This window comes from Rhopalosiphum maidis, chromosome 2 (genome assembly GCF_003676215.2).
Source record: "Rhopalosiphum maidis isolate BTI-1 chromosome 2, ASM367621v3, whole genome shotgun sequence".
Classification (NCBI taxonomy): Eukaryota; Metazoa; Arthropoda; class Insecta; order Hemiptera; family Aphididae; genus Rhopalosiphum; species Rhopalosiphum maidis.
In genome coordinates, this window is record NC_040878.1 from 32,242,696 (window position 1) to 32,268,619 (window position 25,924).

The 25,924-nt window shown below is 29.6% G+C and overlaps 1 protein-coding gene across 1 annotated transcript; it reads right to left on the bottom strand.

The window, feature by feature from the left end:
* Positions 1–91: 91 nt before the first annotated feature.
* Positions 92–15,037, bottom strand: LOC113554897 (ionotropic receptor 25a). Its single transcript, XM_026958987.1, has 15 exons — positions 14,970–15,037; positions 9,498–9,617; positions 8,818–9,027; positions 8,600–8,763; positions 8,245–8,520; positions 7,922–8,122; positions 7,658–7,831; positions 7,469–7,568; positions 3,965–4,139; positions 3,179–3,362; positions 2,880–3,001; positions 1,536–1,683; positions 1,115–1,284; positions 922–1,043; positions 92–397 (listed from the first exon to the last, which is right to left on the bottom strand). Exons 3-15 carry the CDS (start codon positions 8,933–8,935, stop codon positions 111–113), a joined length of 2,241 nt encoding a protein of 746 aa, XP_026814788.1. The 5' UTR covers positions 8,936–9,027; positions 9,498–9,617; positions 14,970–15,037; the 3' UTR covers positions 92–110.
* Between the last annotated feature and the right edge of the window lie 10,887 nt (positions 15,038–25,924).

Genomic DNA, 25,924 nt, shown 5'->3' on the forward strand with positions numbered 1-25,924 from the left:
ACATATATAATGTAAAATAATTTATTTATGAAATGTATTAGTTAATCAATTTATATCCATACTATACTTATAAATATTATAAAACATTATTATATCAATCAACCATAGTTCTAATTTTGAAATTTGTTTCTACGAAAAAATAATGCATTGTTTAGTCGGCCTGTAGTTGAATCTAGTTTGATCTTGTTGGCCCAACGTGTTTGATCATCTGAATTTGAACTCCTGCCTAGTGTCATGAATAACTCATGACCGTATATCAGTTTATCCATATGAACAGTGTTATTAACAACGCTAACTTCAGCTACCTTAGCGCGTTTATGTTTAAAATAGACAACTTCAAAAGCAAGTGTAATTAATGCTATCAACAAACCAACTAATGTAGCTATGAAAACACCTCCTAAAAACAAATTAGTTTATGTTGAAGTAAGTATGGAGTTTGTTGGAATATTCAATTATTAAAATATTAAGAAAAATTTTATTTCTATTAGGCTAGATAGGTACCTACATAACTATGTGACTTGTTATGATCCATGATTAAATAGTTTACTTTTTACAGAGTTAGTTTATAGTTTAAATATTAGTATATTATCTAAGATAGGTATAATATAATATCATATATCATTCAATGAAGCATTTAATTAAATTTAATACTTGGAGACTGGACTCACTTTAATTATTATTACTCTTTATGTTGTACCCACTCAAACTCTACTCTGGTATCAAATCATTCAGTAATTATTTTAAATTACGTATTCATTTTAAGTTAAAATGTCTAAAATAGGTACCTAAGTAGATTGAAAAGAAAAAGAAAATTGATACAATTTCTACAAGAGTACACATTGAATATTGAACATAATCATATAGGTAAGTATGGTAACCTATCTTGCCATAGACCAGAATTTATCTACTACAATTGATTACCTAAGCTTTCTAGTGTGATGCCTTCACTATCATCTGAATTCGGGCATGCGCTTATTTTGGAAGCATTCCAATACTTAGCGTTCAGTAGTTCGAAAAATCTATCTTTTTGCAAATCCAATATCCTGGAAAATTAGTTGATGGTTAGGTATTATTTTATTATTTTTTTTATTAAGACTAGTCATATTCAATTTACTTTCTACTAATTTCCTCTTGTATAAGACTTCCTTGTTGGACAGCTATCGAATATGGTCTTTCCGCAAATATTTCACCTACCTCAGTAAGGTTACAATTATTATAAACTTCATACTCAATGTCCGATGAATCATGAATTAGAGCGAATTCACCTTGTTCGTTGTCCAATACCTATTATTGAACATAGTTGATGTATAAACGAATTATGTTTAGGGCCGGATCTAGGAGGGGGAGCGCCAAATTACCTAATAATTTTGTTTTAAGAGTAACTGATACACAAATATAACAGTGGTATAATGGAGGGTGCTAATTTTATATAGGTACTTTGTTCCGGGTAAAAAATATACTAGATCCAGCTCTGATTATATTGTACGAAATATAAATATAAATTAAACGATTAACGAAGTTTTAACAACTGTCACCATTTGATATCCAACTGTTCTGTTTGGAACGGTCCCAGTTCTTTCTATTGCTGCTAATATTTGTCCATATTCTTCTTTGATTGGATAATCCCAAACTCGAAAATCTTTTCGATTGTTTGTTTGATTTAATGCTATTTCCTTCCATACGCTAAAAATGTGAATTTTTCTATTTTATAGGTATAGAATATAGATACACCTTTCCGTAGTAATATAATAAATAGTTAACATACAATTTTATTTTATTCTATATTATACTAATCCTTTCTAAATTCTAATTCAATTTGAAAGCTACAAATCATTGTTTTCAAAAGTAACAAAATTGTGAACTTGAAAAGATTATTAAAGAATTAGACACAACCAAATAACATGCAACCTTTACCAAATATACCTATTAAATTTAAAACAATTAAATATTTTACAGATATGTCATACTTAAAAATATGTCCAAGTGGATACCACTCTACTGTACGTTAGGTGTAGAATGAGACGACTGGGTCACTGTGATGGATGTGTTAAATTTGAATTCAATAATATCATTCAGAAAAAAAAAATTCTTAGCAAAGATTATGCTCATATATTTTTTAGATTTTTTTAGGTTCAATATGAACTACTTATGAAGAACTTTGTATTAATTTTTTAAGTTTTAGCTATAAAAATTTAAACTTTTGAAAATTTTCAACTATAAACAATTTGCAAATTTTGAAATTTAGAATTTAGAATTCTATAAAAACTATAATTATTTTCTAGTAAAAAAATTATAAAATCTTTAATTTTTATCGCTAAGATTTGAAATGTATAATAATATTCCTCATAAATATTTCATTTCAATTAAAAAATCTAAAAAAAATATATTAATACATTTATTTTTCATAGAAATTCGAAGAAGTTCCAATTTAAACAAAATCACGTATTTTAATGATTAATAACGATGTTAATTATTTTGTTACGAATCAAAAACATTTTTTTGCGGGGACTTACGTCAACGTAACGTTACGTACGTACAACGTATAATATATTATTATCATGAATTTTGCTATACGCAATGGCATTTTTGATTTATTTTAAGGTATTATTTATTTATACTATGAACTATATTTTCGGAAAAATTGTATCAACTTACCATACTACTTGAAGTAAAATGAATGACTAAAGATATATCAAAAAAACATATCAATATATATCATTAAGATCATTAAGTACTTATAGTGATATAGGCTGACATTCTGACAGACTGTCTCCGGTCAAAATCGTTTTTCGTTTACAATGATAAGTCATCGAATACAAATTTAACACCCACTACAGTGAACAGTCCACGGGAGTCACTATAAAAATAGGTATACTCGCTTGTATAAAATATCTTCTGCCATTTTCATGTTGCGAAAGAACTGATGGGCGTCGCTGCCGTCGACCACCGAATAATTGATTCTCGACTGTCGAGCTAATTGTTGCAAGGACTGCACCGGTGTCTGTATACATTAAAACACGTAGTAATATATAGTGCAATACGAACAAATCGTTAAATAATATATTATTATAACTAATATTGCGCGGTGCAGTTGCAGCGCACTATATGACGTATTGTGCTCGCACGGTCTTAAAAAATCTAAGGTACACGTCGTCGTTATATGAGATATATAGCTCACTTGCATCCTTTCCACCGTAAGAAATGCTGCCAAATTCGCTGTGAACGTAGCCAACATGAGGACGACGAAAACCCAATAGGCGGCGACTAAGACGCGGCCGCTGATCGCTTTTGGCGTTTCTCCTCCTCCTTGCGGCGTGAAAGAAGTCAACGCGAACCAAAAACTCTCGACGAGCGTGAAATGCCTATAATAATATGCACGCACAACGCACAGAACGAAGACTTATGCCGGTTGCACGAAAAATTGATTAATTTAATGGCTCGATAAAATTTAATGGATCGATTACGGGCCATTAAATAATGTTTAAGCAACCATTAGCTCACTATTGATTTATCAAAATATGTTTAATGATTGTTCGCGCAACTCTGCAGCATTAGTGTATAAGATGAGTACTGTGTGTACACTACACAGCACACTATGTCGCTATCATTACCCACATGCGGCTATATTATAATATATATATATATTGTGTTATATGTAGGCACTTTCGTTAGACTTTTGTCTGTATATATTATGATAATATAGGGTGATTATTTTTTTTACAGTCAAAGTCACGATCGATTCGTAAAAAATATTTGCAATTTATTTTCGTGTGTTTATCCGAAAAAAAATGTACAGATAATATATAATATGATAATACAATTTTTATTTTTTTGAAAAACGTATAAAAAACGTATACTATTATCGTGATGACTGTTTTCTGTTAAAATAATCACCGAGTAACGATATTATAGCGTATTGCCACATGGCGTATTTATGTACAACATATGATTAATATATATGTACCGGAATTGTTCGTATTTGGGTTTGTTGTTCTGTGCACTGTACGGCGAATACTTGTCTAGTATCCAGATCATGAACGCAGTCATGGCCAAAGCGGCAACGATACTGAGCCAAACTTCGGGTTTCAGTACTGTCATAAACTTGAACAGAGAAGTCTTTCTGGATGGTTTCCTGATCACTGAAATGACACGTGGTTGCGGTTAGCGACAAAGAATGTTATTTTGGCAATAGACGACTATAATATAGTGTACAACGTCTGTATACAGGTTTATGTAAATTGTAGGCATATCGCAGAGACGGGACTTTATGGGCTTACGGCTATAATAACAAATATTATAACAACACGACGAGTAGGAGGTACCCACACAGTTTGTGTTTATTTAAATCGCGCGATTTGCCCGAAACATCGTTGGATCGGGAGCCAGTATATTTACACAATAGTGGTAGTACTATACTACTATACAAATGGAATAATTAAATAAGTTAATTATTTTTTACTTGTGATGAAATTCGGTTTTTACTTTTTGTTGAAAAGATTTTCGTTGTTTGGAATAAAAATAGTGTCTACAGGTAATAATAGTGATATAATTTATCGTTATACGCCCAACTACCCCCCAAGTTATACATTTTGGCAGGCGACACTAAAATAGTTTGGTGGTAACTGGTAACAGCATAATAATATATAGTATAGACTATGTGAGATAGACGCAAAGAAAGATAAAAGCGCACGAAGAAAAGTTGTTTTTCTTGTTACCGTCACCTTAAGTGACTTTACACTTCTTGAATGTATGTGTGTTTGTATGTATGGACGTTGTTCGTGTATGTGTGTGTGTGTGTGTGTTTTTTTTTTATATCTGATAACGACACATCGAGGGTCAACAGTCCTATAACATATAATTAGTTTTTATTTAATTTGTCTCTTATTGTTCTGGTAAAATAATCTTGAAACAAAAAAAAACGTTGAAAACTAAGTTTACGGAGTCCACAAATCGTATATATGTATGTTTTTTGTTAAAAAAATGATGTGAATATTTATGGGTATATAATATGTTAATTTATATACGAAAATATAATTACCAACTGCAAAATAACGATCACGCGGCGTTGTAGCTATAGGCGATTATTGGCAACTTTTATTTTCCGTTTGAATTTGAATATTTGAAATGTATTAGTAGTAGAAATATAAAACCGTAATCATGAATTATTGAGAAAATGGACAGGCGATAGTGTTCTACGTAGGTAAAGACTATTAAAGAGGTAAACGGCATATTCTATTATATGTGATGTATCTAGTGAATTCCGATTAATATTATAAACAGTGGCGTAATACGATTTTCCTAAAATGGTTTGGTTTTTTATATTTTGTAATCAATTTGCGTTATTATAGATAATTTGCAACTCAAAAAAAATTTTAAATGTGTATTTATGTTTAAAAATTAATTAATAATAAAATCGTAATACGTATAATTTTTTATCACTTAGGTTTTAATAAAAAATAAAACGAATTACTAATCGTCTGTGTTTTTGTTTATTAAATAAAGTAAAATCTATCCCCGTTTTTTATTCGATAATTCATTAGACTTTTTCTGGGGACTTATTGCTATCTATTTGTCGATTTTCAAAATTAGATTCTAAGAATAGAGAGTTTACTGTTGGTTTTCATTTATATATAATCAATACTTAAAAATTGACTTTTTTAAATACACTTTTTTTTTTTAACTTTCAGAAAATTAAAAACCTGATACCGATGTACTATAAGAAATGTTTTACTCTCAATCGAAGTACTTATGTTATAAAGTGTTATTAAAAATAAATAATTCTAACGGTTTTCAATGTTAAAATAATTGATTTTGAGTCAATATTTCGCTATTCGATAGCGTATCTTTAATAATTTACTTTTAAAATAGGTTTTGTTAAACTAATATTTATTTTGAATACCTAAATTAAAAACAAAACAAAAAAAAAAATGTATAACAACTAAAGTCAATTATAGATTCGTTTTTCTCCGTATTTTTTTTAAGTACCAAATAAAAAAAAAAATGACTAAAGAATGTTCAAAAAACAAAACGAAGAAACAAGTGCAGGTTTTTTAACCACGCCTTGGCTTAGAAAATTGTTGAATGGGATTTATTATAAATTTTAAATTTAATATCTCAACTGAAATATGTTACCTAAGGTCTGAGCAGCTCCTGTAGAGCTGAATAATAAAATGTTGGAATACTCAGTAGTAAATAGTTAATACCATTGATTCAAATAAACACTTTAACATTGTAATTTCACACTTATTGTATGGTTTTAATTTAGGTATTAGAATTGCGCATTTGTATTTAGCAAGAAATCAACGAAACGTGTTGCTAAATATTTTAGATTTAGAACAGAACGCGATGAATGAATTGATTTTACAATAATGTTTGTTTTTTAAATTTAATATTTTGTCTATCAATTGTCGCCTCTTCTTGTAGCAGTAAAAATGCTTCAATATTAATATAAGTGAACGATTTCTAGTATTAAATCGAATTTAGTCGGTATTTTAGGGAGATTGGTAATTTCAAAATAATTGGGAAAAATAACTGAGAATTTTTAAATGGAAATTTGTTCCAACAAAATCGATTTTGTTTTTTTATTATATCTCAATAATGAAATAATATAACAGATTTTTGAATTTTTTAACAAATATTTATTTAAAAATGTTATGTGTATAATATTATATATTTCAAAATATTTTAACTCTTTTTATGCTATTTATATACTATTGTTTTTTTATATAAATAACGATAAAAAAATGTTATGGAGAATTCGAAAAATTTATGAATGTATTAAAAAATCACACAGCATAACTTGTGCAAACAATAATTTAAAAATGTTAAAAATACAGTAGCATACATTTTTTTAATTCAAATTTTATTAAAAGTCATAAAAATCACGAAAGTTTATGAATTATATTTTAATGTAAATAATTAATATCTCGGTAGAGTTGTCAATAATAATAGCTAAGGCTTGACAATTCAATACAAGATTCCTCGTATTTTTCGTATAAAAACTTAAAAATCTGAAAAGTACGATTGTTTAAGAAATTTTTAGTTTAAATTTTGAAGAAATTAGATATTTAAACGAAAAATAACGGTTTTAATTCACAGGACTTGAAGATTTTCATTACCCCGTATATTAATAAAATTATCGATATATTTAGATTCATTTAAGATATTTACATCACGAACTGGGTCTACGCGATATAATATGCCGGTGTTTACTTATAATTTATAATAAATAATAACAGCTATAGTACATGAAATAGGTACAAATTACTATATTATACTTACCGTATTATTACTTATTAATATAAATTTATCATAGAACATTTTGATACACTCATTAAATTTACCTACCAATTGACGAAGTATAGATAGGTACATTCGAAACCTACCCCACACCTCAATGTAATATCCCCGTTTTTTTTAAATTCCATAATCCATATCGATTAAAATATTAATAATATTTTTTTATCACCTATTGATATTCCTGTTTGTTCAAAGTATGGGGCAATGAAATCTATAACTTCTTCTCGTTCCGATGTCATGGTGAGTGCAGCTATAACAATATCCAGTTCCTGTAACCACACAGTGATACGAAAGCTCGAAAGTCTATAATAATGTACCTACATAAACAATACGTGTTTATAAACGAGCGTTCACTCACTCCGTCCACAAGTCCACCGATAAGTCCGTTCCATTGGTTCGTCACTGGGTCGAGCTCGCCAAATTGGTCTTTAACGACTAGTTCGTATTTGAAATTCATTTCCACGGATAGTTTTTCGATTAGATCGATGCAATAACCTTTCCACACGTCTTCCATGAACGTCCAAGGAATAGCCTTTGGGTATAAAAACACAGTTCGTAAAAATTATTACGATTGCGATAAATAATACTATGATTATGAATTATTAATAAAATGCATGCTAACCTTTGCAGTTCCAACTCTGAAGAATCGGCGACCACTGACCACTGTCAAAGCGTCGTATTTCATTTCTAAACCTCCGTTTATAGTCCACGTACCCAATTGATTATGTACACCATCCGCACTAATTTTTAGTATAATTGCTTGTTCATTGTACGTCATTAGTTTGGTATCGATGTCGTAATGAAATTCGTTTTTATTTTCGTACTAAAAAAATTATCAAATTTTATTGTTCTATCAATTATAATAATTAATAACAACAATAATAATTATAAATTATAACATGGGTTATAATGTCGAGATAATATATTTAAAGTGTACAAGTATACCGAGTTCAGTATATCTTCGATTTCTTTTCGTTTCTCTAACATTAAAATATCAGAACTCATGTTACAATTAAGTTTTAAACGATCTCGTGATACACGGTCAAGAAAGTAGAAAATGAAGTTAAATAATGTTCTAGCACGCGTAATTTTATTTGTATGTCCATTTTCCCACGATGTGAACTTCATGAGCGTTACTGCTGATTCGAGTTTATATTTGCTTGTATCATTTGTAACAATTATCCATGATTCATCTAGTTTTATTAATTTTTCTTGGTTTATCTGATTTAAAAAAATAATTTTTTACATTTTAGGTACACCGCAATACTTATTGCTAACTAGTGACTAGGTATTGATTTACCATCTTTACATATTGATCCAAATTATTTCCTATTAGAGCTACGTGTCTAATACCAATTTTCGTATTCTTAAGTTGATCGATTTCATTGGATATTAGATAATTAAGGACGATAGCTCTCAAAGATGATTTTCCTGAAGTTAAATAGGTAACGGCTTGATCTGCGTCTGAAGACATAATTGTATTTAGTATTTTAGAAAATGGAATAAAAATAGATTTACCTTCTTGGTTAGTGAATACGAATGTAATTTCTTTAGTGATATTCAACCATGTCACATATGATTCAATTAATTGGATCGCCGGTCGAATGTAGGAAAAGTCAGTTCGAAAATAGGCCATACCATTAGCGTTACTTAATTTCCAGCATGGTGTACACGAGGGATTGAGAAGATCAATGGTGGCCAATGTGTTATTTGACGTAACACTGCAAACTGTTTAAAACATAAAACTTGTATTAATATTAGTATTGAAATTAAATTATTATTTGTAAAATTGTAACCTAATATAGGTAAAAAAATAATAATATAATCAGTATCAACAATGTCTAGGGCGTTGTAGAAACTTGAATCTTGAAATAAATTTCAGTTCTATTTACGAGAGTAATTTATCCGAGTATATCTAGTACATACTACTGATAAACATTGACCATGTTAAATACTGTATTATAGTTATTATAATATTTATTAGTATAATAATATACAATATTTAGCTAATTTTAAATAGTTCCTTTTGAAAATTAACTTTGAGATACGTACCATATTATTGAAACATTAAACAACAGTTTTATTATTATAATAATTAATTATAACGAAAATAATATTACAGAAATCCGTCTGTGTATTTATCAAATATTTACTATAATTCGAAATTATTAATAGTACGAGGGTAAAACAATACGTACATTTATTAGTTATATTGTTCAGCGGGTCGTTTAAAATAGGTTCGATAGAGACATCGTAGTTTGTCAATAAGGATTTCAATTGGATGAAGTTTGTGTCATTTTCATTTTGTGTTAATACACCTGTAAAATATATTGGAAATAAAGCATTAGTAAGGTTTTATTACTATGATTCCTATGATGTATTAGTATTGAACTACATTACTCCTTAACAATTTTCGGTTGAAAAATAGCGCTTGTAAAACATTTAAAATTGAACTATAATTTGACAATCCTAATAGACGCAACAGTTGCAATATCACGTAGACAGAGATGCCTGCCACAGAGTATTTATTGATCAAATAATTGCACAAGTTTTTTTTTAATTTGAACTATTTATATAAATGTTTTTGTATTTTAATATATATTTTATTCATATTGTTTTATTATACAGTACTGCACCCATGCTTGTTGATTAAACTTTTTGTTTTGAATAAGCCACCGGTAAGGTACTGGTATTTAAATCTTAAATATTAAAAGAGGATTCCAGGCTTCAGTTTTTACATTATACATACGTAAACATAATATGACAATAAAGTGACGCATACCTGCATAAGTCCGCATACCCATGTCAGTATTAATATTTAACTTACTGTAACTACAACTGAATCGATAACAAACAGATAACTGTAGACAAGTAAAGTGAGACTTGAAGAAATTCGTTTAATGAAATTGGTTTTTATGTAGTACTTACGATCTCCCTATATTAGCTAAGTAAATAGGTACAATATTAAAAAAGGTGTATACTTTTAGTTACCGCGTTTAATAAATTAACGTTCTATGCCTATAGCGTTTTAATAATAATTTGTTTTTTTATTATTCAAGTACTTTTTTCTTACTTTTATAATTATCAGTAGTATTTTACAGAACTTTTAACCTAACCGAAATAGCCCGTGGCCAATAATTTGTACGGAGTCCTGTAAGCTTTTATGTATCCTATAACTCCCGGCTATAATAGATAGTTACACCCTCTGAAACTAACACAAATTTAATCGATAATTTATTATATTATCAACATAGGACATATTTTGTTAATGGAAATAATCTGAAAATACAAGTACTGAGACTGTTGAAAATTCGTAAATATATTTTGTCTAATAATTGTTGAATAAAAAGTATAATCTAAGATCATTAATGTATAGTTATCGAATAGAAACAAATAAGATAAACTATAATAATCAAGTTATTAATATTTAACTAATACTTTCATATATGTATTTCCCATATGCTATTATACATTTACAGTTTTTACGAGTACTATTATCGAAGTATAATGTATAATACTACTAAACTACCAAAATTGTCAAAATTTACGAAATATGTAAAAAAAAAATGCAGAAATTTTACAAATAATGTTAAAATATGTATTTATGACGAAATATATAAAAACATGTAAAATAAAATATGTTTTACTTTATTGCAACTATTGCAAGTCCCGTGAAATTAATTTATCATTTGTAATATTTAATTTATCATGCTCTAGTAAAAATATGTATTTACATACAAATCTCAGTCCTATTGATCAATAAATAAATTAATATTACATATTTAATATTATAATACTTACGTATATACGTATTACTAACTTTAGACGTAACAAAAACATTTTTTTTTTAAAATAAATTAACTATATTCATAGTAGATTAATTATATGTGTAAAACAAAATATTTTAGACTTAGCTTTATGATAAGTTAAGCTATAAAAACTAAAAATTATTTTCAATGGCTAAAATTATTTGAAAATTACATCATGGCTATATCACGTCTATGTCTATAAAAATGCTAAAATAAAATATGATCATTTAAAATAAGTACATCGTAAATTTGACTGATGTTTTCCAATTTTTGTTAGTTTATTGAAATTAGTTTCATTGCTATTAAGAAATTTTGGCTATAAAGTGATATATTTGAAGTGTGTCTGTATGATATACATATAATCGTAAGCATAATTAAATAATTAATAAAATAAAAACATTTTCGTAGGTGGTAGATATTCTAGAACTCCTCTCGTCTGCCCTCTGCTGGTCTGTCACTTCAGTTGATCCGACCGTAGTATTATCGGTGTTTAGTATATTGCTTTAAAAATACATTTGTCTTTACTAATTTATCGAAGGTATATAGAATTAATTGCTGATAAGCCCCCTACCAGGATTTCACCACTGACGCCTAGAACGCTTTTGATATTGACTTTGGTATATCGAGCAAAACTTAACCTCAACATCAATAGACATTTTGTGGTTTAAGAATGGGGAAACACTGCAGCTAAGCCTAGAATTTCTTTTTCTAAAGAAAAATCTGTAATTAACTTTTTTTCTAAATAATTTCTTACTACACATAGGCTTACATTGAATTGTTTAGTATTAATGTATGTATACAGTAGGTAAATTATATAATTTTATATTTTATACATTGTGAATTCGTATTTTTCTGTATTTTTTGATAATCCTACCTTTTCTGCGTGCCGATCATAAATTCAGTCCCGAGGGTGACGGATTAGAGGGGTTTTATTATATTTATTTTTTACTTTAAGGAATATTTACGTGGGTGCATTCTCATATTGGCATGCATATTTCACACGAAAACTGAATTATTACCTAATGATAGTCATGGAAAATATCCTAAGGCATATGATAAAAATAAAAAATAAATGAAAATAAATATAAAGGAATATACAATTTTCTTTAGTTGTATTATAGTATAGAAATAGTGCTGTGTGATAAAATGTTTCTCTTAAGATGTAACGAGATTTCGAAACATTTGATGTGATTTCTATTGAATAGTAAACATTTAGTGTAAATTTGTTTCTTTAAAATTAAATTTTAAAATTTTAAAATCCTGTCTAATATATCAAAATTCTATAAGGCTATACTACTTTTGATGTGCCAAGTGACCCTTTAGGCTTCAACTACGAAAATTTATTTATTGTCTAAATAATTTATTTTTCAGTGTAAATGTTTTTTTTTTTTTGTTATGTTTTGAGTTACAGTGTCAAAAGAGAAGTCGATGGTGATATAAAGCAATGTTATTTTAATGTGAATGAAGTTGGTAGGTATATGGTTTTAATTTTGACATGGGTATTACGACAAAAATGAACGAGTAAACTAGACAGAAGGTTATAATGTAATACTGCAGTTAGTATTTTTTGTTGACATAATGTGTGATATAGGTAATATTTTTACATTATGATGTCAAAGTTATAATATAATTTTAGGAAGAAATGAGTTTTTTCATAGATCATTGTAAGTTATCTTCAATAAATCTTTAACTATGTTCAAAATTTCATGATTATTATTTTTAGCTACAATATACCTACGTCATTATCTGAAAATAAAATACTGTTTACTTGCGTGGGTAATGGGTATAATAATATTATAGTTAAAAATAGTAATAACGTACGAACTTTTGATATATTAAAGGTATACAGATAAATAAAAACTTTTGTGCAAATAGTGCATTTGTTAGTTAATATAGACAAAAATAAATATAACAAACAACAAAAAGAAAAGTAGTATGTATTATTTAGTTTTATTTTGTTCTATTTTAACACGTATAACTAGTAACTACATTATATTATATTATACATTTATATGCATATTGGTTGATCATGAATCATGATTAAATACTCAACAGTATGGTTTGAGTGGCTTGAATTTCGAGACCTTAGCTTAAGGTTTGTGTGGACTGTGGAGTAGGGAGGTAATTTAAAAAAAACACTTGTATTTTTGTGTGTATACTTGTCAATAGAAACATTATAATACAAATACGTGTTTTCTATTAATTAAGAATAATATTATGACTTGATAAAATAAAACCAACTTATTAATACGAAAATCTCAAGTTTAATTTCACGAAAATACAACACATTTTATCTTCTAATCATAAATACAAAAAAATTTGAGTAGTTTAAATATTTGTATAATTTTAGTTTTAAGCATTTATATAAAAACTATTGTCATGTATAAGTTTATATTGAAAGGTAACATTTTTACAGTTTAAAGTATTCGAATTTCGGGATTATTAAATTACTTCGGCGGTAGTTAAAATACGGCTAGCTTTTTATTAACCAATCTGGCCATAGAAGTTAATAAATATTATACCGTCAAAAGAAAATGTTCAAGTGCTTTCTGCTAGGAGTATCACCTCGTAACCCATTTCAATTAAATCCCTGACAAATGAATTATTATGTACACACGGACACGGTAAATGCTTAATTTAGTTATGTATAGAATAATATACTCGTAGTTTAAAATAGGCACTATAATAATTATATTATACTTACGTTCATACTAATTTTTTTTTTTTTATTAGATTTTGATAAATGTATTGGTATTACAATGATGGGTTTTTTTGTATTTTGTCTGAATGACACTTTTCGTAGTAGAAAAAATGCTTTTATCTTCAACTTCATAGGATAGTTTTTGGTAGGAAATTGGATCTAGTTGGTATTTTGGTATTAAAAGTATAAAAATTCCTGTATTTTTCTCAATACCTGGAATATTTACGCAACACCAATTTTCGACATAATCGATTTTGTTATTTTGTTGTAATTCAAAAAGTACAAACATAGTCAAGAACCTACGAAATTGTCATCAAGTGATAATATTATTAGATTAGCATTTTCTAGACATTTCAAAGCCAAAATATTTTGTTTCGTTTTGTATTGTTTTATAGACATTTGAAATTTTCTATATATTTTTTTTTCTTTAAATGTTAATGAAAAATATTATATTGGAACAAAAAATTTGAAAATTTAATGCAAGGTTTCTCATACGTTTTTTACATAACTTAAACATTTAGAAAATACATATTATGTGCAATTAGTCTTAATAGAAATTTCAAGTTTTAATTTTTACAAAATTGGATATCCAAGCTAAAAATTACAATTTAAGTTATTTTGTTGTAATTCAAAAAATATTAATTTTATATACATGATACTTTTTGCATTACTTATTAATATAAGTTATTGACTACGTACCATGATATATTCAAAATATTTAACATTTGAAAATAAAATATTAAAAATATTAGTTAAGCAAACTTAATGTACCTAGTTATAAATATAAATTATAAATTATGTGTTTGTATTCATTATTCATTAAGAAGACGCCACATACGCATATGTTGCTTCATCTTACAAAAATATATGATACATGTACCATGAAACATTTTACGTTCACAATAATCCATTTTACTTTGATTTTTTTTTGAAAATCAGAGTAAATTAATTTATTATACAACTTAAATAATAATTTTGAATAAATAATTGTTTATAAACTTGTTACAATTTTCAAGTCCGAAAACGTTAAGATTAGATATGTAGGTTATTATTTGCCGTACATTGTTTTATTCTAAATAAAACAACACGACTAAACAACTAAACAACAAATTAAATTTTGTTTCTTTCAATACAAGCTACATGTTGTAAATATACATTACCAATTTTGTAAATTTCTCCATTTGTGTAAACTGTTAACCACAATAAAATATGTATACTCGTCACAATCATTGTGTCTCCACTAACGAAAAGCAACTAACTATGAAAATCAGGAGATTACTACTTATAGGTCGTATGTTTTTTTTCAAATTAAATATAATTGGACTGGTAAAAATATTTCAAAAACGTCATTGTGCTATTTAATTCTTTTTATACAATTGCGAGTCCTGCATTATTAAATAGATTCGTGTTTAATATGTGTTCATAGGAAGGGGAATAATCCGAATAAAAATACTTCAAAAAGCATAAATAATTTTTATTCACTACAGTAAAAATTAAGAATGACAATAAATCAATAAATAAGTAATAACTACACTATACATTTTTTTTAAATATCTTTTTAACAATAAAAATCATTATCTTGAAGATAATTAACGTTTTTAAAAATTTTTCATTCGTCAACATAATTTGAATAATTTAATTAATTATAAAACAACATTTTTAAAAGATGATTATATATTTACTTTTTAATATTATTTGTTGTCATTAAAATTTTGTTAATGAAAAGGTTTCATTTTTAATTTCATATTTCAAAGCAGATTATTAATTTTCTAAAAATGTCAATACATAAAAATTAAATTTCAAACAAATAGTTAATTAGTTATAACTTATAAATATTTAAAATGTAGATAATCACTTCAAGGACAAGATTAGTTGACCATTTAATGGGAACCAACTCCTTTATTACTTCATTCACCTCATCAAAACTTTATATACTTATAAATATTATAAACAACTTATTTATTAAAAATTCATTTTTTACACATTGAAAATCTTATGTAAACTATCTGCACAGGAATATGTAATTAAAAATGTACCCTTTCATTAAAAATTTTAATGATAACAAATAATAGTAAAAATTAAATATATATAATAATCATGTTTGAAATTATTATTATATGTCCACAGCCGGGCCCGGTATGAAGAGTGAAGTGGATTCTAATGTCACCAACACTTAACGGGCGATGAAAGGTTTATTTCCCAGAGTTTTCTACCATTTTAGATTCTTCATATTCTGTATTTTTATTACTTAGAATATTTGCTTTTTCTCTCCGTTGTTAACGCTAAGAGCGTCTAACATGCATTCAATATTTTATAAATAATTTATGAATAAACTTGTCGTTGTTTGACTGTAAATTTCAACATTTTTAAATTACATAATTATTTGATTTTACATAGAGTTTGTTAAGGACAAGGCGATTTTCATTGCAGTTTAAGGATATTGTAAGATAGATTATTATTAAATAATTTTTTTCTACTTATTCTCTTTTTAACAAAACATATTTAATTTAATGATTAAGGCGAATAGCACATAATAATATAATATAATACATATGTTTATACAAATAATACGTACCATTAAAATGCAAAAAAAAATATATAAGTGGATTTATTATGATTCTACGAACCGTGGATATTATATTATTATGTTTTATTATGTTGTATTATATATTCATTTGTATTTTATACCGACAAGTTAATGGATATTTTATGTTTTAAATCTTTTAGAATAAAGTAGTTGTGTATGGTGTATGTGTTGATTGCTGAGAGACTTATATATCATTCAATTGAATAGTATTAATATATTTTATACTAATTGTTGGTATTATTTTAAACGATCGTGACTTGTAAGTAGTGTGTTAGACATTTATGAATCTTATTCGAATCCATTAAAAAGTAATGGTTGTTTTAAATGTTTATTACGATTCATTTTCTAAAGCTTTTATAATCTATTCACCGAGCGAAAAATGTAAACGTGGATATTCGTAAAATTATTAATAAGTAAAAAGCTTTTATCTGCTATATTTTATAATTTTATTTTAATACGTTTTAGGCATTTTCTTCACTCAAAGTAAATAAAACTTTAGAGGCACCTGAGCTGGTATACCTGTGTTTTTGCGTAATGAGTTCTTAGCCACATCATTTTACTTTTAAATCTCGATGGTTTGTATTAATGTGCTAAAGTATATAAACATTCTCTAAAACATACTTCATCCACTTGCGAACGTAGCCATATGTGTGTGTGGGTGTTACTTAAACTCTAACTGCGAGTATAAATTATAATTCCTCATAAAAACTTGGGAACATGCCTAGGTATAAGGAAACGACTCTTATTGTAAATGTTTTCCTTGTTTCAAAAAATATAATATTATTCTTTTATACTTTGAAAAAATTTTTCAGTGGTTTTTCCTTAGGAACATAGCACCCACAGCACTGCAGGTAGTGCTTATAAAACTCGAACGGCTCAAACTCATTGTACGAACGTTGCCGGGCAATTATTATTGATACAGAACGACTAATAACTCTGCACAGTTGTATTGATATTAAAATATGTAAATATAGATAGGTTCAACTCTGATAATATAAAAGTGGCATATATATATATATCGGCGTCGTAAAATTTCGGTATATTATCGTTTGGGGTTAAATATCGTACAAGTACCAATAATTAAACTCGTCGAGTTTTTGGCAATAAATTTATTCACCAGTAAAAAAGCAGCAGTTCACATATCTCTACCACCTAGTGTCCTAGTGGTGAATGTTTATTCACAATATATGAATAACGAAAGCTTTGTCGCACCTAATTTTCAAAGTGCAGACTAGTGGCACGTAAACATATATAAACACAGTACACTAAATTAGCCTGTTGTCACAAAGGTCATTTAGAGCGCAATCTATTAATCGTTTACGTATATTATATAAACGCGCGTGTGTGTATTTTTTAGAAGTACATTATAATAATTAATCACCTTGATAAATGTATTAACTTTTTTTTTTATCAAACATTGTATATTTAAATAATTAAACATCATATTACTTTTAATTAAAATTAATACTATGTATCATTTATTACGCTTCATATAATTTTACTTCATAGTAAAATGAATCCTGACGAATCTTCGTTTTTCTCATATCTTTGGATTTAAACAAAATATAATTTTCAAGGAGATTGAAATAAAAATTTACTGTATAATTCTATGTGTCATAAAATGTTTAGTTTATTGATCTATCTGCGTATCACATTCTTAGTTTAAAGAATCAAATTTTTTCTCATTTTAGTGATCACGAAAAAAAAAAAAAACATAGCATAATAATTATATTGTTATGGATACTCCATTCTTACACAATGGGAAATTTACAATATTTAACATAAAATACTCATCTGTCAGTGTGCTTGTAAATTGAAATATCGAAAAATGCGTTCGTAAGCAATACAAAACAGTGGATTTTTTCATAATAGATATTGTGTAGTATATTATATCCTTTATTATAAAGTTCTAGAAATAGATATAGATGGCAAAATGTAACGCTGACACGATGTCAATGTATAGCGCTAAATACATTTACCCTCGTTTGGTCAATTCGTAAAATATATAACCGAATTATTATCATTTACGATCCTAATATAATAATCTATAAGATGTAAAACTCAATCATATAGACACATTCGCAGATAGTTGATGGTTTCTATAATATAAATACTATAGGATTTTGTGTCGGGTGCAGCGTATTTTTAACCGGCTGAATAGAACAATAAGAATCCCACACGTATCTCCGTCATTATGACATGATGTGTAAAAGGCATCGCGTGAGATAAAAACGATTACTCGTTTATCATTCGATTGAGTAAATCGTTGCTTATAGTGTTAACAAATTAATAAATTTTTATAAATAGGTTAATAGGCATTAAGTATTTATCAATGCTTGAATTTGTCGATGCGCCGATTCAACGGTTTTTTGTTATAAGTGTGGTAACGTACATAATGTGGTCGTGTTCAGTTTGTAGAACTTGTGTTAGGTGTCTGTATGCGAGTGTACGTCGTATGCGTCCGTCACTTGTCTGTGGTCTAGACTTCTCACATTGATAAATTAAATACATTATATTAAATCAACATTGAATATCGATATTTTTATTTTATTTTATATTCAGTATTTTTAAAATCATTCGCTTTTTGTATGCAATGTATGTATGGTATGTCTTTTAAATAAATATTTTCCGGACCGCTGAATCCGAAATAAATTGTATGTGCAGCGAGAGCACCGTTCGCCGCACCCATGCGCGCGCCTTTATGATACATACTAATTTATTGTACAGTGCAAGTATGCAATAATAATCAAACGATTTCAACCGATAGTCCCCCGACAGATTTCTCTTCGGCTGCAGCACTCGACAGTAGTCGTCAATGTATAATATTGTAATATGTCGTCGCACTCGGGGATAGATTTATGGCGGGGTAAACGCGGCGGCCATCCCTTTCACATTGGCCTTTTTATTTTATTACAGATTTATCTAATATTTTCGGTATACCTAATAGTTGGTATACTGCAGTCTACAGATATACGTAACAGGTATAGCACGTTTCATAATAATAAGTAATGGTTGTAATAATAGCCATACTCAAACACCGAATCAAACCTACATTAATTGTGTTATCTGTTATAAACAGCGTTGCGCAAGACATTACTGTAAACATTATAGAAGAACTCATCAATCGTAGTTTTGCAAATGAAAACTAAAGAAATGATATAAATTATTATCGTGATTAATATTTTTGAATAACGGATTTTCATATTCAGATCAAATAAAGACACCACCCACATAATACAGTTAATTACAGGCGCTTTATTTCTTTTTTCACAAATCGCTTAAATCACAATCACCACGAGTCTTCGTCGTACTCTGGCATACTGTATATCGCTCGCAAATACACTTTTTTGCATTCTCTCCCCCTACCCCCCCCCCACAAACAAGCTTTACAGAACAGCCCCCGACCCGTATACTTGCCGCATTTCTACGAGCGAAAAATGCACACGCACACCATTACTTGCAATTACGCGTACACGTATACGAGTGGGCCCGTGTTCGCATCCGAAACAATCGCGATATACCATGTACGTACATATATATATATATGTGTAAGATCGACAAGCGCTCTGTACCGCATTATTGCCGATAACGGTGTTATATGTATAACGCGCGCGTAACACGTCGCGGCCTATCGTGTAATAATAATATAATCGTGTGCGCGTGTATATATATATATATATACGTGTATAACTCGTCTGTGTGTGTACAACGGCGTGTAGCGCGCGCGTTAACAGTCGGCGGAGATCATACAATAATAATAGTAATAATAATAGTAATAATAATAATAATATCGTCTGCGGAGGATGCTCGAACACGACGGCATCACGCGCGCATTACGCGGAGACGTGTGCGGCCGGGATAATGGAAATGTGGTGTAAATTTTCACCGACGACAAGATAAAATGGTTTTAGTGACCTATTTGTCGTAAAGGGTTCTCGCGGGCCGCGGCCGAGCCAGCCTGCCGCTGCGGCGGCTGCGGATCGCCGTATTACACGACGGGGCGGCGGCAGGGGGGGGGGTCGACCGACCCATCTCCGCGCGAACGCGTCACGGACCGATGACTCTGAATTGTTATATCGAACTAGGCGCGCGCGTGCGATTACACACGACGGCGCGCGTACGCCTCACGCGCGCGCACCGCACACTCCGTGCGGGGGGGAGGGAGGGAGGGAGGATGGGGTTGGCGCAGTATTACGCGCGTATATATACGCGCGCGCGCGTCATCTGTTCACGGGCCGGAAAAATAAAAACTGTACGGTAAACGCGCCCGGCGGCCGAGCAAATCATCGTTATCGTCGGTATTATTATTATTATTATTATTATTGTTTGTTTACGGCGAATTGACTCGTTGCCCGAGTTCACCTACTGGAAGTACAAACGTCGTGTTACATTGCGGTGTATCTATCGCGGGCGAACACAGTGCGCGTGCGCGCGCCGCGTTCGCTTACGTGCACCCGATGGTACACTACAATACGCGCTGTAACAATATTGTGCATTGTGGTACACGTGTACAGTGTATACGCGTACCGGCGAGGTGTACGGGCATTTCCGCCCGTCGAATTAAAATTAAACGACCGAGCGTAATAAATATTAATCGATCCGTACGACCGACGTATTGACGATTACACGGCGCGAACACCACATGAATACTCCACTGGATTGGAAAAAAAAAAAAATGCATTTGATATTAAAGTCATCGCGTACTTGCGATTCGTCAAGTGATGTTTTATTATTCTGCCGTTTCCCGGTGATTATGGATATTGTGATTATGAATAGGCGCCGTACTCACCGCTACTACTGCTATTGGCGACTGACAGGGATGACGAGCCGCAGCGGTATTTCGAAATATTATTTTTATTTCGAGTGTACAGTACGGTGTTGCGTCTTGCGGTTTACAGTTTGTCGGGCGTTTCTCGAGTACACCACCGTACGATTTCAATTACTCTGTTTCTATTCGGTGCACCTGTACGGCATTTTTCTTATAATCTAAGAGGGTCAACACTAATAATATGATCTTAATGCATACTTTTATTTCACTAGTTCACGTGTTCTATGCGTGTCATCGTCGCACCGCGCTGGTCAAGTTGCCGTCGCAGTTGTTGGTCGTATTCGTGTTAATAAAAGCGCGACGTAATACGACTTTTTCGCGATATTATTTTGTACTACCGATGCGTGTACTATCCATACGTATCATGTACTTACATAAATATGGCCCGATAAACAATGGCTGTTACTATATACGTATGTGTACTGTGTACAAGTATAAATTGTAAATGTTTTACATTAATGAATAACTTCATTTAACGAGTACCTACCTAGAAATGAAGTTATTTGCGAAGGGTTTGATTTGTAATATAATTATTGCACATATTAAAACTGTACGAAACGGGAAATGAAACGAGTCTATTAAGAATATCGGTCGACGGCCTAAACACAAACACTAAGAGGTATGAATTTTCCAATTTCCTTGCAAATAAAGTCAAACAAAACAAGTTGGAAGACAGTTGAAAAAACTAACATAATACGGTTTGTAGTTTATGAAACCGTTGCTGACGGTAGAAGATAAAAGTTTTTTAGAAACTAATTTTACTGAAATGTAAAGGTAAATATAGTATTATTTTATCATATTTACTTGTTTATTATCATTATGGTCTAGTATGCCGAGTTTATATAGTTCGTAGATATAATAATAATGCAGTGTCATGATATTGAAATTATAATAATGGTTGATCATCGGATCGCGTCGTTATTAATTTAAAAACTTTTTATAACACTGTTGTATGCGGGTGAATATGTACACATAATAATTGTATAACATATTCGACGATCCATATTATCGTACGACGTACGAAATGACGGACGGTCTACCGACGAGGACATTTTTATTAGATAAGAGTATGTCACCGTCGAACCGGGCCGAACGGCGCCAGACGCGGTTGAGTCGAACAGCGAACGTTTGTCGGCACCCCATGTGATATTATGACCAAACGGTTACATTAATTTTGTCGTCCTATTATAGAGACATATCGTAATAATTTATAAAAATAATATGTTGTGTATATTTCAATATTATACACGTTCTACGACCGGTATTGTAGTCGTTAGCGTCGTGTTAAGATGTTCGTGCCATTCAACCGGGTCGAGTTTGAGTTTTTATTCTTTTGGCGTGTGTGTGATCCGACTGGGTCGAGTAAGTTTTTGTTCTGAGCGCGAACCGAATACGTACCATCGACTAAAAGTTTTTCAGTAATACGATATTGATAGGACGGCAACTGAAAAAATACCGTTACGTGTAGGCTTTTTGTTATGGTATCCGTTATAGTACACTCGGTCGATCGCCGGCACTTTTGCATAATCGAATGTTTGCTCGGTACACGCTATGGCGTCACGAAATGTTTTTATCGGTTATTTACTTCATATAAGCTTTTGTATTTCCGTCTACTTGACCAACGACGTGATTTACATCAGTTTTACATCATCATTATACATGTATAGTATTCTACAGGGACTCTCAACCGTTTCAACAGTCTGCAACAACGCGCGCATTACATTATACGGTAGAATCGTTAGGCACCGGCTGTAGTGGCATATCGGTTTTAATAACCTAAAATTAAGGATCACGTAAAAACTTCTACGTTTTATATTATGATAATTTTTATTGGTTGTTATTATACGTTTTCATGATGACCATAGTACCATATAAATATATTGTAATAATGGTTTTTTTGTTTTTTTTTTTTGGTGAATTTAGACCAATATTTTATCTATAACGACCACGTAATGTACGGGTCGTATTATCGACGGCTTATGACAAAAATAAATTTAAAGATAATACAAACTATTAAACTATCACTGTTAGGTAAAACCATATGGCTACTCATAATGGAAGTTCGAAAACATACTTTGAAAAAAAAGAAACGAAAATATGCACCATGCACGATATTTATTTAAAAAAAAACATGTTACAAATAAACATATAGTAACCATTTCTATCAAAGCAAACAAATAATTTTGAAAAAAATTGACATTTTGTGATTGAAATTTACTATACTATATTATATGTTTGATAATTACTTTAATTTTTTTAATTTTGTGCATATCAGCATCTGTTATTATGATACGTATTTTTTTGGTCTTTTGAGCGTCATTATGAACGATTTTTATACGGTAGGTATTACATTTATTTAGCACTGGATCTGAGGCATACGGCCTTTCGAGCTTAACGTTTTTCCAATACATTCTATCGTCTCCTAAACAATTATGTAGATTAAGTTTTTCACCATCCCCGAATATTCATATTTTTATCGTTTTTTCTACCAACCCTTAATTTTTTCCATCCAATGACGGTGCCAGGTGTCCACGTAATATTACTATATTAGCCAAGACAAACAAGACCTAATGTTTCTTTAATATATTACTTAACATAGGTAGACTATGAGAGGTACGCATTATATAAATTTATAATTTCCATTGTTTTAGTTTTGATGAAGTAATTTATAATGTTTACACTGACAATGAATGGCAAATCAAAGCAACATTTTTTTATATTAGTGTACCTGTGATTAATTTTCTCAGAATCGACGAAACGGCTTGTTGTTTTATTTTTAAATGAAAACAGTTTTTTAATATATTTACTCTTGTTGTGTGTCAATTCAAATTTATTAAATAAAAAATTTAATAAAAAAAAATAGACTATAGGTACTACCAACTAAGCGCCAAAATATTTATTATAATAATATATAGTTAGTTTAGGTTGGTCCAACGGTCGACCAGTTCATCGTCGATTATAATATTATTATCTCGGAAGTTTGCAAGCGTTTCCATCCGGACTATCGGCGCGTGTGACGTGAATGTATAGTAAGTCAGTAAGCGTCGGCGTCAATAATAAACATCAATGACACTGTATGCGTGTAAATATACAACGCAGCAACTTCAAGCTTAATTATCTATTCCTATGCTATCGTGAACTTGTGATCGTCTAGTTGCATATAACTAGGATATTCCCGCGCGGGCTTACTTTTCTGGTTGTTTTTTTTTATACTTAAACGTGCATGGATAAAATACGATAGGTATATTATACTATATTTGTACATCGTATAGTGTATACTGTTGATACTAACAAGGCCAACGACGGTAAGGAATATTATTGACAAATATTTTCGATTAGTAGAATTTCGAAAAGGCTGATTCAAAATGTTACAGCAATTCTGAACATAATATAATACGTGCCAAAAGTATCTCAATTTGCAGTATTCGAAAATGATGTAATACGTAGTGGAATACGAGGAAACTTGTGCATAAAAAGTTATAACAATTACGTCAAGAGATATTTACTATACCCACAATCGGGTATAAAACGGATAAACTGCAATTCAGTATTCGGGCTTAGCCACTTAGAACTGTTCTTACTTCTTGGGTGGAATCAGTGTTGAGTTAAAAATTCAAATTGTATTCATATTATATTATACAATGCCGTTCAAGGATCGGTTTCTTGTATAAACCACACTGTTTTTTTTTGGTGAAAGGGGTGAATAATTGTACAAGCCTCTATTTACTGTTAAACAATTACTTGATGATTACTGCTACTGTAAATAGTCCTAAAAAAACAACTAACCTAGAAAATAAATTACTATAATAATAATTTAAATATACAATAAAATGTCATTATATATGTATTGGCTGACAGACCGGAGATGGTTAGAACTGTTTTTCATATCTAGTGATTTATTATTTATTCAAATGTAATATACCTATTAGTTATTACAGTGACCTATACCCAATGATCAGGTACTGAGGTACACTTATAACCCACAATGCGGCAGGGCATTTTGTCCTGTTTTTTTTTCTACTTAAATTAAAGAAAATATGCAGGAAATGAATATAATACATTTTCTTGTTTAAGAAAAGGAAGGTGAAATATATCATATATCCTTCCACCACCCATAAATACGTCACTGATTATAATACATTACTTGAGAGTAATATTTGTATTCGAAAAATAGCTGATTCGCATGTATCGGTTTAAATCGCGTTTGTTTGTTTTTGTCGTATACGTCGGTCGATGGTTTTTCGTTACGTTTTATGGAAACCATACTGCCAGGATAAAAAAACATAACCTTTTATGAATGTCAACAGCTGTCGATTTCTAAACTGCATGAATCTATTGACATTTTTATTATTGCTTGAAAAAGTGTTCATGGAAAACATTTTTAAAAAAGGCGTTAAGGTGATCCGTTTTGTACGCGTAGTTAACCGGTCGATTAATTGACATTATTATTTTATACGAGTATAATAATAGTATTTTATCAACAAATAACCAAAAGAAATAATTGAATAAAATTTAGTAAAAGTTTTAAAATAATTTTGGATTATGAGTATAAGTCAAACTTTTAAAATCTGTAAAGTTATTATTTTTTTATTTACAATACAAATGAAATTGTTACTCAAATATCAATACATACAAATGGAAATATACATAATGTAAATGATATTGTTAAAATACTGTCAACATTTTTATTTTTTAACTTC